Raw genomic sequence first — 17752 nt, forward strand, 5'->3', positions numbered from 1 at the left:
TGCTGGGAGTTATTAGGGAAGAGACTAAAGTAAAAAGAAAACTAAAATAATGCCCTTGTGGAAATATACAGTCTGGCCTCACCTGAAATACTATGTAATTTGGACAATCCCATCCCAAAGAGATAATCATTGAGTTGGATTTGGTGCAGAAAAGGTCAACAAAATTATTAAAGGGTAGAAGGATAAAGAAAAGTGTTTGGAGTAATTTAACTTAGAAAAAAGACAATTGAGGAAGGGCATGATGTAGAACAAGATGGAAATTCTTCTCCCTTTCTAATACAACTAAAATTCTGGAACACCAACAAAACTGATCGGCAATTTTTACGGCTGCAGCAGTATGAAGCAATTGCCATGTGCCAAGAAAGCTTTAAAATGAGACTGAACAGATCCACAGAGAACATGTTTGTCAATGGGTTAGACATGACAGCCAAAACAAACCTCCAGTTTCAGAGATTGTGTTCCTGAGACAACCTGTCGGGGGGTGGAAGGAAACAGTTGAAGGTTAATGCCTTCCTGTGTGCTTGCAGCCACAGGAAGTGTCTAGATGGACACTTGGTCTGAATTAGGAGGATTTTCAATGGGGTTTTAAGTAAACTGTATGCTATGGATAAGATTAATTTAAATCCCAAGGCAAGGAATTTAGAATTTTATAATGAAGATTTTAAACAGGAGACAAGTGACTAAAAGAATATAAAGAAAAGCCCCACTAAATCAGATTGAGATTTTAGCTAGTCTACAATCTCATTCCAACAGAGGCCAGCCAAATGTTCTAGGAAAACTATGAACAGGATGTGAAGGCCTCAAGAATGAAGAATATACAAAGGATAATAGATAGAAATACTGGGTGAGATCCAACACTGTATGAATAGATGTCTAGTAGCACAATGGGTTTTCTTGGTCTCCCCTTCTATTTCCACCCCTCCCCACACACCTCAAATATTCTCCAGAGGGTTGGGAAAACCTGCATAGCAGATCTAGGGATGGGTGGATTGGAGGAAAGAAAGTACAAATTCTGTTTCACTACTGAAGTTCCTCTTGCACAAGTGGGAAAACATAACTGCATCTCATCCACTGAGACTATATTTTGGAAATCTTATGCAGCAATGATGTCTAACAAATTATTACCATTTGAAGAGAATTTGTTTCTGAAGTAGTATCTTCAGAACTATGTATTTTAGGCTTGATTTTAAACAGTTAAACAATAAAATGTTAACTAGCATGGAATTAGGATGCATCCTAAATGCACTCTTACCAGTAGAGGCCAGTGGTAGGCTGTAAGACTGCACAATTTACTAGTTTGTGGACTTTGTTCCTGGTTCCTTTGCTTGAATACACCAATTATAAAATATTTTAAACTGCTTAATTCCATACCGTAAATGGGTTGAAAGTATCTTCTACTTTCAAGTATCATCTAGGTGGTGAAGAAAGTGTAATTTGCAGTTGTAGATAGGCTAGTTTAACAAACACTTGGCTTTGGGTACCCAAATGAAGCCTGAAGATGTAAGAACACCTTGTGGAATGGAGAGATGGAACCACAAAGGAATAGGCAAGGTAAATTTTGGGATAGACTTTTCTTGAGCTGATGAAGTAGCTCCTCAGGAATAATATCATGACATATTTTAGAGACTACACTACACTTTTAAAGAACACCATGCTACTACTATAATCACAGCGGATTACAGATTGTGTGGGAAAGAATCTGGTATTAGTTACATAAAAAAATCAGTGAATGCAAAGTCAGGACTGGAGTTTCCATCCCATGTAAAAAAATTAAATCTAATTATTGTAATTCCTGAATACAGAATGCAATATATATATTCAGTGCTTTTTTTCTTAAAAAATATGTTTGGGGGTACTCTAATTTTCCTACTCACATTGAAATACTGCCCCTCAATGAGGCCAAACTTAGGTTCACAAAATGTTTAGGGGTATGCATACCCCTGCTTCCCCCCCCCCAGAAAAAAGCACCGCATATATTGCTTACTATTAGCATCTTTCTCCCCCTTGATCCATCCCTATCTATATTATGGGTCTATCTATATAAGTTATAGATTATTATAATTATCTCTCTATTGCACATACATGTGGCTTGTCTAAGGCCACTCAGGTTTAGTACAAATGTAGTATTTGCTACATGACCATGGTTAAGAAATCAAGAGAGATGGAATCTTCCTTCCCCGCTCGCATACCTCCACCCTCCAAACCCCACAGTCCTTCCTGGAGTATGACTTGCTACAACCAGTCTAAGCCATGAGTTATTGTCAGCAACACGTTACATGATTAAAGCTAACCCAGCTCCTTGCCTTAACCAAGAACTAAACAAAGTTCCAAGCACAATTACCAGAAATAGTTACGCTATCAGCAACATTACGCATACTTTTAGTGAGTTAATGGCTGAGGTGAGATATGAAAAAAGGCATTTCCCCGCTCATATTTTTATACTAGAATCATGTGTTACCATCAAATGCCCAGCTCCCACTCTGCAGTGAAGAAGCGGAGTCAGGTGGGAGCGACGTGAACTATTAGCAGGAGGGTCTGGAACTCCAGACTGATGTGCATGAGTACTATCTCAGCTTAAATATTTATTTCCTAAATGTCGCATACCTGGTTGGTGAGAGGCTGTTGAATCTGGTCAGCATATGATAAGGCAGAAACTTGTTGGTCATTTAAGTTTTGCTGCCGACGATCGCTGTACTGCTGATGCGAATGGGACATCTGTCCAGCCATCTGAAGGCCAGCAGCATGGAATGAAAATGACGGTGCAAGCCGAACAGATGAAGGTTTGCATGCTGAAGTCTCTCCTCCTAGAAAGGACAGCACAAGAATTTAGTATAGCTTTCTTAATTCCATTGAACTTTACCTTCATGTCAAACATACAAAAAGGGGGAGGAATTTTTCAGTATGCATCAGTTTTCATTTAGGGTTTTTTTAAACACACACACACTCCTGGATGTGGGTGAGTCAAAAAGTTTCTCATTTCTAAAAACTGTTGATGAACCTTGTTGAGGAAACTGCATATGTCTGTATAATATTTATTTTCTTGTTTGTGTGCATGTGTGTGCATTGACTGACTTTATTATATGGATACAGATATATAATTTACAGATACACCTTTCTGCTTACTAGATTTTACATCAACATTTCCTTTCTTCAGCCTCTTCAATAACCGATATGGCCAGTCCAACCAGCGGTGCAGAGTCTACATGTGGGGAGTTTCCATGGGGCTCAATAGGGGCCATTTTCCCTTCCTACCTTGGTCATGTTCAAAAGCTTGTGGGCCATAACAAGGAAAGGAAGACTTGGGGTATCTTGCACCTCCACCCTGGCTCCTGTAGTTACCAGTAGTTACCAGCCCTTGTTGCCTGAAAGTTAGTGTACTTTGTCAGTGCCCTTTTATATATAAAAACTCCGAAATAAAAACTGTTTGTTTGTTATGTGTGGTTGACTTCTAATAAGCATTCCAATGTGGTGAGCAGAGAATGCACTATCATATATGCAATTTCCTAAAATAAAATAAATGTTAGTTTAACAGTGCAATACTAACTACAACCACTCCAAGGATGAGACTTTCTCCCTGACTGTGTTCAGAGAGTATTTAGCTGTAAATATTCATTAAACAATGAATATGTATGTTTGTTTAAGAATTGTGTGAAGTATAAAAGGGAAACTTGATTTAAATTATTTATTAAATATTCTTTCCCACAAAACAAACAGGGGATGAGGCAGACACCTTTAATGAACACTTTAAAAATATATTTATTTTATGACAATATTTTATGGCTTTGCTTCTGGTTGTTTATATATAGCATAGTTATAGGCTGTTTTTAACTGCTTTTAACAGTTTTTAACTGTTTTTTAGTAACTGCTTTATGGAGGTTTGTTATCACTTTTGACAATACAAAAATTATATAAAGCGTCGTGAATTTTCAATGCCCTACTAAGATGTGTACCAAAAAGACACTAAGATTAAATCTTTCTCACCTCGGAGTAAGTCCCCTGAATTCAATGATATATATTTGTGAGCAGACATACATAGGATTGCACCTTAATTGTTAATATAACTTTGAAACTCTTAGACAATAAAAGTTATTTGTAATGGTTCTACTTCTGTTTTATTTAGAAAGATGATATCATAGTGTAGATGAGGTCTAAACACTTCTAGAACAAGTCTATTCAGATACAAATGTCCATTCCCAGACCAGTGAGATATTGCTATCTGACTGTAGCTCACTTGACACTAAGTATATACATATGAAAAACATCCTTCTTACAATTTTTCAACAACAACATTATAATGCCACTATGGGAATGAAGATGCAAAATACCAGTACTGTAATCTTCTGACCACCATTAAAACTGGAGATGTTTCTACATATGTAAAAATATATAATACAGAATGTTTCTATCTATCTGTCTGTCTGTCTGTCTGTCTGTCTGTCTGTCTATCTATCTATCTATCTATCTATCTATCTATCTATCTATCTATCTATTGTTGCATGAAAATGGTTTTGGTATCTGATGTAATTCCTAAACCAATTTCTGTTTTTAGATAATAAATGTCCATATTGCAGCAGGCACCATCTTTTTGTAAGGAAGTTTTGTTTGTTTGTTTGTTTTACAGATTTATAAATCACTTTGACAACATTATTTTGTTTGTTTTCTGGTAAGTAACTTACTGTTTTCCATCAATCAAAAGTTTGTATCTTACTAGAAGCAAGCTTATTTGTTTTCCTTGATGGAAAATAGCAATGTAGTATACCCACCTTTACAAAACTCTACAAAATTTCATCTACGAAACTGCTCTGTAAAATTAATGCACACACTGGAGTTCATTAAAATATTTAGAGAAAACTTACACTTACATGACTCATATATTAACACAAGTAGAAAAGCTAACATGCACATGGGAAAAGAGGTTTCTCTAGAAGCAGCATGTGGATTTGTACATGTTAACATATATGCTAAAGCAGTATTTCTATTTGAAAAGATACCAAGAACTCAAAACTACCAATTGCAGTTTGAGTAACTACAATTGAGGGTGCAGCCAGTAGTAACACACAACTCTTCTTAAAAATTCTTGATCATTCCTCGGCTGGAAAGATTTGGTGCTAAACTCTCCATTCAAGCCTGGATTCTCCAAGACCCCTTTATAGTAAAACTGGCAGGCACTGACCAGTTCAGATCTTTGGAACAGCAAAAGATTGTTGGCAAAACGACTCCTATTATAACCCTTGCAGTATAAACTTATACATGCAGGAAAAAAGCTCTTCTGAGTCCAGTAAGACTTATTCCCAAGTATGCATGCTTAGAAATACAGTGCCTTGCTATTTTAATGTTCTCTCAATTCATAACTATAATTCCAAGAAAGCGGGTAATCCAGTCCCAATGCATTTTTCCAACTGGGTTGAGATCGAGTAAAGACCTAACACTGATGCAGGCTGGGATGGACACAGTGACTCCAAGAATAGGACCAGAACTCTGAATTAACCATGCTAAATCTCTTATAGGTAATCAATGAGTGATAGATTAAATGCAGAACTATTACATCAAAACCCTCAGGAGATACAGTCACTAAATCGGAATCAGAACAAAAATGTGCCCCTTAAAAAATGATTACCCAGGGATGGGGGCTTCTTCAAAGAAGAATCACATGTGAGTGACAACCAATGAAAGCTCCATGCAAGTATCTTAGGTGCACCCAAGCAGCAGCACCATCACCATCTGCTACTTCCTTCAGTATGCTGCTCCTAGTAAGACAGCTGGTAGAACCACTGAATGCCACTTTAACCACTCAGTTTGGGAGTTCTTAGACCAAGGGGGTTAAGGGGCAGCAACTATTCTCTGTGCCTGCTCCCGCAAAACCGGAGAGTAGAAATAGAAACAGAGCCTCGATTGGTGTTGAACAGGAACAAGTGGCAGGGCACATGTTCCTTTCCAACCCGAGGCGGCAATGTTCAGTCAACAGTGCTGATCTGCGTGAGGCTTAGGAGGAAGAGTAAGCGAGCAGCAGCTGCCTACTCTTATGTTCCCAGCTTAGCCTACATGAACTCCTCCCTTCTTAGCGCACTTAACTGTATGAGGGTCCCAAAGCTAACATTTCTTTCAGGACCACAGTAATAACTACCCAACAAAGGAGAAAATTATTTTTTCCCATTAAAAGTGACCTGTAATTACTCAAGTTGCTTCTCTCCATATCCTGCAATCAAAAATAGGTGCATTTCCCAAAGTAAACATACCAAATGAAGAATTCTAAAACTTGTGTATCCTACAGGATACACGTTTGCAACATTTAAGTTGCAAAATTAAATGGGGTTTGACTTTTATGGGTATTATGTTTCCTAGATGAAAGAAGTAAACAGTCACTCTAGAAAATTTAGCTTCTACTTAGAGGCAATGTGCTACTTAAAAGGAGTGTACTAGCATTCTGCAGTAGGATGGGAAATTATGAGTAATGAAAAATTTCCCGCTACAGGTCAGTCATATCTTACACAGGAGTTACGTTCCAGGGATAGCGTGTAAAGCCGAAATTGCATATAGTCAAAACAATCATAGAATCATAGAGTTGGAAGAGACCACAAGGGCCATCGAGTCCAACCCCCTGCCAAGCAGTTCCATTGGAACTGACCCTATGTGAGCAATCTTACCTTCTGAAGCTGACACACTAAACAGATTTTACCCCACCCAAGCAAGGCACAGATCTTTGAAGCTCTTGCTTACCAGGCTCTGGGAGGCTCTCACAAGATTTCACAGGGCCATCTAAGATCTTGCAAAAGCCTCCCAGAGCCCAGTAAGCCAACCTAGGAGCTTCAAAGCACCTTCTGCACTGGGAAAACTCTCTGCCTTCCATGTATCTTATTTCAACCAGCCAGCTTTCAACAGCATAAAGTTGAATTTGAACATGTAAAACACACGTTAAATTGAAAATCGACTGTACTATATTTTCGCACAGAACAATTTCTAAAATGGAATTATTTCATAAAATTAAAACATAATTAACATTACAAATACCAAATGAAATTGCCAAGTTTCAAAGTTGCAGTTAACTTTTTTTTCAGCATCCCTAGGAAGCCTATATAAGAGAGACAGTCTGAGTGCAAGACAGAGACCCCAAGACTAATCAGGTCTAATTGTAAAGGTGGCAAGAAATAACACAATCAACATGTGCTAAACCAGATCCTATTCTAACTTAGTGTAAAAAAATCCTCCAAAATTTATGAGAAGAAATACATGACTGGATTCTGTAAGGATTCCAACTACATGCATACTGAATATTCTTTATCTCTTTGAATGAATGTATAGGTAATAAAATAACCATAATTGCAGAATCAGAAAAAATCACCACCACCTCATCATGCACATAAACAACACAGCACATTGTCCATTACTTGAAATGCTAGGACTTCCTGCTCCTAGTAATCACCAGTATGTTGTGATGCATGTGCAACAGGGAATATGGAGAAAGGACAGCAGGCTCCATAAGGCTCCATGAGAAGAGCTCTCTATAAGCATATGTGGGGAGAGACTGTACTCAAAATTCACCCCATATTTTTTAGGCATACTTTACTTTTAATATTTGGGATGAATATGAAAGAGCTATTAAGTCCTAGAATCCCCCTCTACAATAGGGAAGAGACTTCAGAGAACAGCTGTCTGAGAAACATTTTAAATAAAAATTGTACAAGTGTAAACTATTACATACCATGCCAAAATCTAACTTTATTTTATTATTTTTGAGTTGTCACAGCACATTGGTGGTAGCAAATCTATCACAATCTCTCATTCAAATTCTATATCCAAAGGGGGGGGAGTATAGGTCCCCCCCCCGAAAGAAGTCTTGCTCTAGAGCAGGGGCAGAGAACCTGTGACCCTCCAGGAGATGCTGGATGGTAACCCTCATCATCCCTGAACATTTGCTATGCTAGTTTGTGATGCTGGGAGTTGGGAGTCCACTAACAACTAGCGCAGTGGTTCTTGAAGGGTGTGGCATGCCACACTAGTGTGACTGGAGAAGATAGCAAGTGTGGCTGGAAGATTCAATGACAATCAAAGAAACTTGTTTATAATTATATTTTGGGAATTGTTAATGTTCTTATGTAGGTGCATTGTTTTATGCTATCTAGATGTCCCACGATCATATTATAAAGTAATTGTGTTCTATGTTATAAATCAAGTACTTCTAGGATTTGTTTATTTTTGTTTTCCAATGTATTTCTTATCAATAAGATAAGACGCGAGTAAATTTTTATTATGAAAGTGTGGCCCAGGAAAAAATGTATAAGAACTACTGATCTAGACAGTCACCAGTTCACTCCCCTTACTCCATAGGTAGTCATGATTTAACACAATTCATTAATTAGATTGGAATACAATACAGATTGACCCAGATAAAGGTAAAGGTAAAGGGACCCCTGACCATTAGGTCCAGTCGTGACCGAGTCTGGGGTTGCGGCGCTCATCTCACTTTATTGGCCGAGGGAGCCGGCATACAGCTTCCGGGTCATGTGGCCAGCATGACTAAGCCGCTTCTGGCGAACCAGAGCAGCACACGGAAATGCTGTTTACCTTCCCGCCAGAGCGGTACCTATTTATCTACTTGCATTTTGACGTGCCTTTGAACTGCTAGGTTGGCAGGAGCAGGAACCAAGTAACGGGAGCTCACCCCGTCGCGGGGATTCGAACCACCGACCTTCTGATCGGCAAGTCCTAGGGTCTGTGGTTTAACCCACAGCGCCACCCAAATCCCTTAGATAAAGGTTAGGAAAGAAAAAAATGATTTTTAAAAATTCCTACATGTATGTAACTCAAACAAAATTCAAGCATCTGCCAAAGAAACTCAGCCATGTATTACTTGTTATAGCTGGAATTGGAGATAAAAAAAATGTGGCATCAGTAATGCATTCCTTTTTTGATATGACTGTACAAACTAAAACCAAATTGCAAGGGTGGGGAACAAAATCCAACCAACTAGCTGGATCCTTAGTTCCCCCAATCCCATGGGCCAAATTCAACAAGCGGCCAGGGTCAGTCACTTGTTATGCACCTGGTGTCATCTTGACATTATGTGACCCATTTTTGTTTGCCTGCACAGCCTGACATCAAATTCTGCAGGCGGAGAAACAACTGATTGGCAGTGCTTACAAACGCTACTTTCAGAGTAAACCATTATCCTACACCTGGGGCCTGGACTTGTGCGAGTGGACTTGTGGACCTAATTATTTTATTCTATTTTTTATTAAATTTATATCTTGTCCCAACTCTCAAAAGAGCTTAGGGTGCTAAATAGGCCTGTGGGGAAGCAGTTCCCCACTGCAAAAATGTTGAAATTATCTGTAACTATTTCCTCTAAATATATCATATGTTGCTATATACGAAACAGTATCATCTGCATGTATATTCTAGTTTACTTTCTAATCTGTTATTTGAGTTTTTCATCAGAAAGAAACAATAGAAAAAATGAATAGTTCTGACTAGTACTTCTATTCCAGTTTATAACATGTTTGCCTTACAAAACACCTTGATCCCGTTCTCAAAATTAGGACTTATATCTTTCCGTAACTCAAAAATACCATCACCCCATCTGTTGAAAGCTTTTTTTTTCCAAAGCTAGTAGCTTAAAATTTAAAATGCACAATTATGCAAAAACTGTATAAAGCAATGCACATCAGCTTTTTTTATATAAAGAAAACGTAACTAATTTACTCATTTTTTACCAATTAATTTTGCAAGCAACACTACGTTTAAAGGAAGAGAGCATGGGTAATCACCTGACTTTATATAATTCCTGAACAATCTAGAATTAGTAGTGAGTAATGAGGGGGCCAAGTTTGCTGTTGACACTAAACTGTTCAGGGTTGTTTTTGTTTTTTAAAAAGGGAGATTGTGAAGAGCTCCAAAAGGACCTCTCCAGATTGACTGGATGAGTAGCAAAAATGGCAAACGGAATTCAACATAAATAAAAGAAAAGTGATGCATGTTGGAGTAAAATAATACTTCATATGTAAGCTCATGGAGTCTGAACTGGATGTGTTTGACCAAGAATGAAACCTTGGGGTCATAATACAAACTTAATGAAAATACCAACCTAGTGCATGGCAGCTGAGAAAAATCTAGCTTCCAAACTATAGGTCATTAGGAAAAGTACTGAAAGCAAAACTGCTGGTGTGATAATGCCACTCTGCAAATCTATGGTGCAACCACACTTGGAATACTATATACAGTTCTGGTAACCTCACCTCAAAAATGGTAGAGTTGGAAAAGGTTCAGAAAAGGACAACCAAAATTATCAAGGGAATGGAGAAACTCCCCTACAAAGAAAGATTGCAGTGTTTGGTGCTTTTTAGTTTAGAGAAAATGCAAGTAAGAGGTGACATGACTGAAGTTCATAAAATTATGCATACAGAAAAGTTTTCTCTCTCATAACACTAGAACTTGTGGACATCCAGTGAAACTGACTGCTGGAAGATACAGGACACTTATTCACACAGTGCATAGTTAAACTATGGAGTTTGCTCCCACAAGAGACAGTAATGGCTACTGACTTGGGTGGCTTTAAAAGAGAACTAGATAAATTCATGGAGGAAGAGGCTACCAATGACTACTAGCTATGATGGTTATGTTCTGCCTCCACAGTTGGAGGCAGTAATGCTCCTGAATATCAGTTGCTGGGAAGTGCAGGAGGGGAGAGAGATCTTGTGCTCAGGTTTTTCATGCAGAAGGTTTCCTACCTGCATCTAGTTGCCCACTTTGAGAACAGGATGATGGACTAGATGAGCCATTGGCTGGACAGCAGGCTCTTCTTATGTATTTATCTTATTAAGAATTGTCCAAAAAGAAATGTGCAAAATAGTAATGCAAACTTTAGAAGACTGCACATGACTATAAGACACAGCAGACAGCTGAAGTCTGTTTTCTAGACACATAATTTGGTTTGCTTCTATATGAAGGAGATCAGGACATGTATGCTGACTAGTATACATACAGGATATGTATGCTGACTCTTTGACACTGTGCAGAGAGTACCATGCTATTCAATGACCATTACTTATATATGCTGTTGGTATTTTTATGTTGCCATGTGATCTTCAGATGAAGGGTGTTAATCCAAATTTAATAAATAATTATAACAAAAAGAACTGCCTTGAGTACAAACTTTATTTTACCATAATTTATTATCAGTGACATATAATTTTCAGTATTTCCGGCTGTAAAATACAGGGGAAATGATTATGCGCAGTACAAACACAGGCAATGGTGCCTATGAAGACATCCCCTGGTGCCCATGAAGCTTCTGCATATATACACCATGGCTCACTGTCTCATTCATCTTGAGGTGGTTAGCTTTGTTTCCAATGTTAAATGTTCATAGAGCTTAAGAAGGAAGCTGAAGGAAGATGATGTTCTTTCCTGCTTCCTCTTTCAGCTCTATTTGCTTTCAACAGCTGAACAAAAGCAGTTTGACTGGGGTGGGAGAGAAAAACAGGGTGGACAGGAGAGAGGAAGTAGGGTTCCACAGGAGTCAGGAGACAGAATGTGCATGTTCACATAAGCTGAATCCAGTAAAAAGGGTTCCTCTTGAAATTGTTTCTTTTTTGTTTCTCACCACCACCACCACCCAAAAATTGATATCAAATCACAGATTTGCCATGGATTTTGCATTTAGTCAATGCTACCACGATTTTTTAAAATGATGTCTTCAGAACTATCATCAAATAATAGGTGTTCTCTGTGTCCATAGACGTGATATGTTGGTGGGCTTTCTGATCATCCTATCTAAAAGGGAGAATCAGTGCCTTCAGTCAATATTTTTGTGGTGCTGGAAACATTAGATTTGTGGATTTTACTGTGTGGTCTACTCTAAGTTTTAATTTGCAGGTGCTCTTAGAGGACCACATGCAGAATTATGTGAACTCAAGAGGTTATGTTTAAATTATACTGGATCCAACTAGCATCTATATACCTTGGAAAAGAGGTCTGTGTGTGTCAACACATTCTCTCTGCCTGTTTGAGAGGGGAAGGGGAAGAATGACAAGGGAAACAAGCAACCAGAGGGAATTATTGCACTTTCAAAAGTCTAATGCTCTCACAGGACCAAAATGGTTGGCAACCCATGGTTTAGAACTTGGGATAAAACTTGAGGGTACCAAGTACAGTTCACATTGATGTAGACATGCTGTTTACCACTCAATAGGTCTGCAACAATTACTAGCACACCTGCCCACATCCACCTATGTGTCAGACATTTGTAGCATATTTTGCCAGTCCAAAAGAAAAGAGCAATTCTCTTCCAACTGACAAAGTCTCCTTCAATGGCTGCCTGGAAGCAATTCATACTCACCATAGGCAACCACCAAGTTATCCTTCCAAGTGAGGATTGTTGCATAAAATATACATCTGTCAGAGGGCAATATATATTTATCTCATTATGAATGTTCTTGAACCAATATTATTATTATTATTATTATTATTATTATTATTATTATTATTATTATTTTAAAATCAAGTCATGAATTAACTTTTTTGTTGGCCTTGTTCCATTAAACACTATGTTGTACAAGTGTGCTAAAAATAAATGTGTGATTCTACTCTACTATTTTACTTTTGTGTTCAAACACAATCAAACTTTAATACCTTTCCTTCTACTGATATATCCAAATTATTTTTGTAGTGCATCCCTAAATCAATGCAGCTCCAATACTACTAATAAGGGTAGAGATGCATAGTCATATTCTGCTTCTTAAATTGTGTGTATGTGTAGAAAATCATTGACACACATTATAGACTGCTCTGTCCTATCTAATCAAATAACTGCAAGCTCATTATGACACAAAGGTAATAAATTTAACATTCTTAGCACAAATTAAGAGCAAATATAAGATAACCACATGATTATTAGTATCATGCAAAAAAGATGACAGTCATTGATCAGCAGATGAGAAAAAAAGGCAGGACAAGTAAAATTTGATAGATGGCTGGATAATACATATAAGTGGAGATGACAGGAAAGAACAGAGCTTAGGACTTGCATGGGGAAACAACCCACATTTTTCTTAAAGCACAGAACTATGTACAATATATTATTAACCCCTTTAAGAATATCCATGAAATCATTTTTTTTTAAAAAAGAGCCATTTCCCCCAAACATAACCGTCCGTACACAAATATATAACAAATCACATCTACTTCAAACATAATCCTCAAGCACTTGTTTCTGTCTTTTAAGTATCCCAGGTTTTAATACTGTATTAGAATTCTCAAATACAGTAATGTCCTTAATCTCATATCCGTAAATAGTAGCAAAGATAAAACTGCAATACTCTTCTCCCTGGAAAGCACCAAACACTGTACTTCTAAACACAAAATCCTATAAAATGCACATTTAATGGTAAATATTTTGTCTGCATAAAAATCTTAGCATAAAGATTTTAAATATCTGTGTTTTTCAATGTAGGTAGGTAAGAGAAATTAAATCCTTATTTCTACTTCTGTTCTAAAATCTGTGTCTGCCTGCAGTGAGTGGAAACTGCTGCAGATCATTAAATACTCATTTATCAATGTCTCTCACCAGGCAACACAATGCAGCAGAACAGCACACAGAAACCACCCTGAACCCCAGCAACAGCAGCTAATTAGCATAGCCTACCACTAAAACGACACCGTATGATTGGAAGAGTTAGTCAGAGAGCTGGCCAATCAAAGCAGGTTATGCAAATAGCAAGCTTTAGTTGCCAGGGTAGAGCTGCTTCCCATTGTCCAATAGGAAAACAAGCAATAAACAAGAAATGAAATTGAGCTTTGTCACATTTTCAAGTTGTTGTTAACACTTTCAAGTTTACAGCAAAATTAGCCACAACCGCACAGGATTAGAATAGCGTTCTAAATTTCACCACCCTAAAGAAAGGGCAGTGCAATGCAATGCAATAATGCTACACAAGAATTTGGGCTAATTACTGCATTAGGAGTTAGATTTCTCTTTTCACAATACAGCTGTATTACAGCAGGTTTGCTGGATATTTTAGAGCATTTAATTAGTCTTAGAGGTGTCAAAATATTTCTCAATAATTATTAAGATAAATAAAACACTTAAGTCTAAGGAGAACAGAGGAGAAATAGAGACCATAGCTTGTTCTTGTGAAGAAAAAGAGCAATTAAAAACTCAGAAAATATACAAGACATTATGCTGCTAGCAATCCACTACATTAAGTTGTCTCTCTTCAATTTATATGCAATCCAGAATTACTAAGATACAATAATATTGGGAATACTCATACATCAACTTCATATAAAAGGAAAACATTCAACATGATTAGGTTTTTATTATGAGGTAGCAAGCACAAATACATTGCATTTCAAAGTGCAAATGGACAATAAAACATGAGTAAGTATAAATATAGGTGTGATACATATAGATGCACAATATGCATAAAACAAAAAAATATTGTGACCATCAGTATTTTTTATGGGAATTATGAAATATTGATATGTTTCCTAACAGAGTGCCCCAAAAGTCTTATCACAAGACACAAATACTAATTTCTACTTTCAAAGCATAACCTCTTACAAGAACAAGTGCAATGCAGCTGCAGAGCTCCACATCAGGTTGAAAACTAAAGTGATATTCAGGTGTTTTAATGTATTTAAAAGGAGGGAGGATCTGAGAGCAGTCAAACGTATTATTAAATCATTACAAGCAAACTCAACTCACTGTGTTTGTTGTTTCATTACTCCGTCACCTAAATACCTGTGAAAAGCATCAGATAAGTCATAGGAAATGTTTAGAATGTTTGGCTATTTTATTTATGTATTTGAAATGTTGTTTGTTTGCTGCCCTTGGTTCCTTCAGGAGAAAGGGTGGGATATAAATTTGATTCAAACTATCCAAATGGATATAAACAGATGCTGCTGAATTGTAAGAGAAAGGTACAAATAATAGCTTTAAAGCCTTGATGAAACACCCTATCCACCTCAGAGGTTTGCACATGCTTACAGAAATATTGCTCCATTTCCCACAGAATCATAGAGTTGGAAGGGACCCTGAGGATCATCTGGTCCAACCCCCTGCAATACAGAAATATGCAGCACCACACTCTAACCAACCAAGAAGCATTTAATTCTGTAAGTGAGATGGGTAGGATCTGTACTATGTTACAACCCCAAACTCCTAAATTATGAAATTTGGGAGTATGTTAACTATCAACTACATATTTTTATTTACCAATTTCCTCCTAGTAACAAATTCAGTGGATTAGTGTCAAGAGCAACATAATTAGAACTGATAGCTTGTTACATATATAAAAAAACCCTCACAGAATTTAACAACATGTAACAGCTGACACAGAATCCAAAGACATCCAGCTTTAGTTTTAAAACAAGTTTCTAGCCCTCGCTATTGGAAAGACAGTGTTTGAAATAATGCAGGCAGTGCCTGCAAACAATGCAGCGATAACATCTAGAACATCTGTGATCTATGTAGAAAGTTCTATAAAGTATCTTACTATTCAGAACTGGCAAGAAGCTTGAGTATCTGCAACAACTCATTTGTAAATCAACAAACTGTACCAGGGCAAGAGACACCATTCTTGTCTCAGCCTCACCACATTTCTGCTACATGCAAAGCACAGCATCTACCAGCTAGCAATAACAGAATGCCCATAGGAGGCTGCAAGTACAGAAGGGTTTGGGGGAAATGGAATGTAGCTGGAATGGTAGTTTCTGCCCTGGTCTATGGGTTCTATCTTCTCTGGTGGTGCTGCATTGTCCTACCCCACACACTATGAACAGGAGAGTGTTCCTATTGTGTGGAAATTAACACCGGGACAACAAAAATGGATTCTACGTGCCCTAATGGTGGCCAAGAGACTGATACTGATGGAAGAATAAATATATGATACACTTAATCAATGTACCGACAATATGATAACACTTGCAACTTATGGACAGACTGCTTACAGATGTAGACTTTGTTTGGATAAATATGACAACATTTGGAATGAGTTTATACAGAATATAGAAGGCTATTATCAAAATATGTATTAGGATAATAACACTATATCAATTTATATAAGAATGTATGGGAGTATGTTGCCATGCATTTTTGTATATTTTTTGTATTTTTGTATCTTTCCCTCCTCACTTTCCCCATTTTTCCTTTGTTAAAAAAAGGAGTGTGAGAGCAGAAGAATGTAAATGGTGCTCCTTTCCATAACATGTTTCCCCTCATATTCGTAATACTGTACATCAATGTGAGCACACAAAATTTACACACAAACAAACTATCTAAATGATATAAAATATCTAGCAGCAAGTTCATTTAAAAAAAGTTTTGGGGGGGCCAGAGATAGTTGCAATGAGGAGAAAGAGATGGGGGGGGGAATCATACCATGATTTTCCTTAATTTTGGTGCAGATATGCTTTTAGCTCACCACCTCTTCCCAAAATATAACCTGATGCATGCCAAGAAAATCCTTAGTCAAGTCAGAAAAATGCAAATTGTACAGTTTATCATTTAATTGGGAATGTGCACATATAGTCTCAAATGGTATGTTCTAGGGGCAGAGGCAGGGTAGGAAACTATCATTTCATTAGCTGACTCGCCTTATCTCAGAATCCAAGTGCATAACTTTTTTGTTGTTGAAAATATAAACTTATAAACTCTAGAGTTCTGTGTAACTGTACAATTAACATTAAACAACATCCTGACTTATTTTGTTTGGTTGGGTTTAAAGCAGCTCTGCACTTCGGTTTCCATGGGATGGTGACTAGCACATTACCCTTCTCTCCTTGCCACTACAGGACAGCAGCACTAAGTTTCCTTGTACAGGTAAGATAAAAAACACAAAAGATTTTCAACTGCCACTGCACAGTGCTTTATTTTCCCAAGGTGGAGAAAGAGTTACAGTTGCTCATTACAGAGTGAATACTCACCTCCCTCTCTGGCCTAAACAGTGTGGATTGGGGAGCAGGCAGGAGACTAGCCACAGTGTTCTTATACTTCACTCACAGCAAAGCACTAATGCAACTGTTCCTAGGACTCTTTTGACATATTGTTTTTTAAAAGTTGAAGGCCAGAGCTTTCCACAGCTACTGGCATTATAGTTTTGTGCTTCAGTTCACTGTTAACATACAGTCATGGGAAAAAGAAAGTGCACCCTCTTTGAATTCTGTGGGTTTACATATGAAGTCATAATAATAATCATTTGCATCTTAGGTCGTCTTAAAATTAGGTAAATGCAACCTCAGATAAACAACAACACATGACATATTACACCATGTCATGATTTATTTAACAGAAATAAAGCCAAAATGGAAAAGCCATGTGTGAAAAACTGTACATAGCACAGCACTATAATACCTGTGGCTGTGGTATGCTCTGGCCTTCACAGCACTATGGCTGCCACAGGAGGGCAAGTATGCGAAATGTATGACCCAGTCACTTGTTTTGGACAACATCTTCCCACCTTAGGTAAATATCAGTGGCACATTCCCAATTAAAAGATAAGCATATAGCTAACTGAGAATAGTATTATGTACCATATTATTTATTGCTCAGGATTTGGGATTTGTTTTATAAAACATTCAAACTAGAGACATGCAGTGGAAAAATTTCCAATGCTTAATATTTCTGTGTAGTAGTGGTGGTGGTGATAATTCTATTGTTTGTTTGGTTGTTTGTCGCCCATGTGCATGCTGTTTGCCACTCTGGGCTACTTTGGGAGGATGGGAAGGTTATAATTTTCAAGACAAATGCAGTAAAACA

The 17752-nt window shown here is 37.5% G+C and overlaps 1 protein-coding gene across 1 annotated transcript in view; it reads right to left on the reverse strand.

Moving 5' to 3' along the window:
• Positions 1-17752, reverse strand: part of DYRK1A (dual specificity tyrosine phosphorylation regulated kinase 1A) — a 96902-nt gene that overhangs the window by 15950 nt on the left and 63200 nt on the right. The window contains exon 3 of the mRNA XM_081908725.1: positions 2605-2804. Within this exon, the coding sequence (XP_081764851.1) occupies positions 2605-2804 (200 nt within the window). The remainder of the gene's footprint in view (positions 1-2604; positions 2805-17752) is intronic.

The sequence above is a fragment of the Podarcis melisellensis genome, assembly GCF_964234715.1.
Source record: "Podarcis melisellensis genome assembly, chromosome: 4".
NCBI lineage: Eukaryota > Metazoa > Chordata > Lepidosauria > Squamata > Lacertidae > Podarcis > Podarcis melisellensis.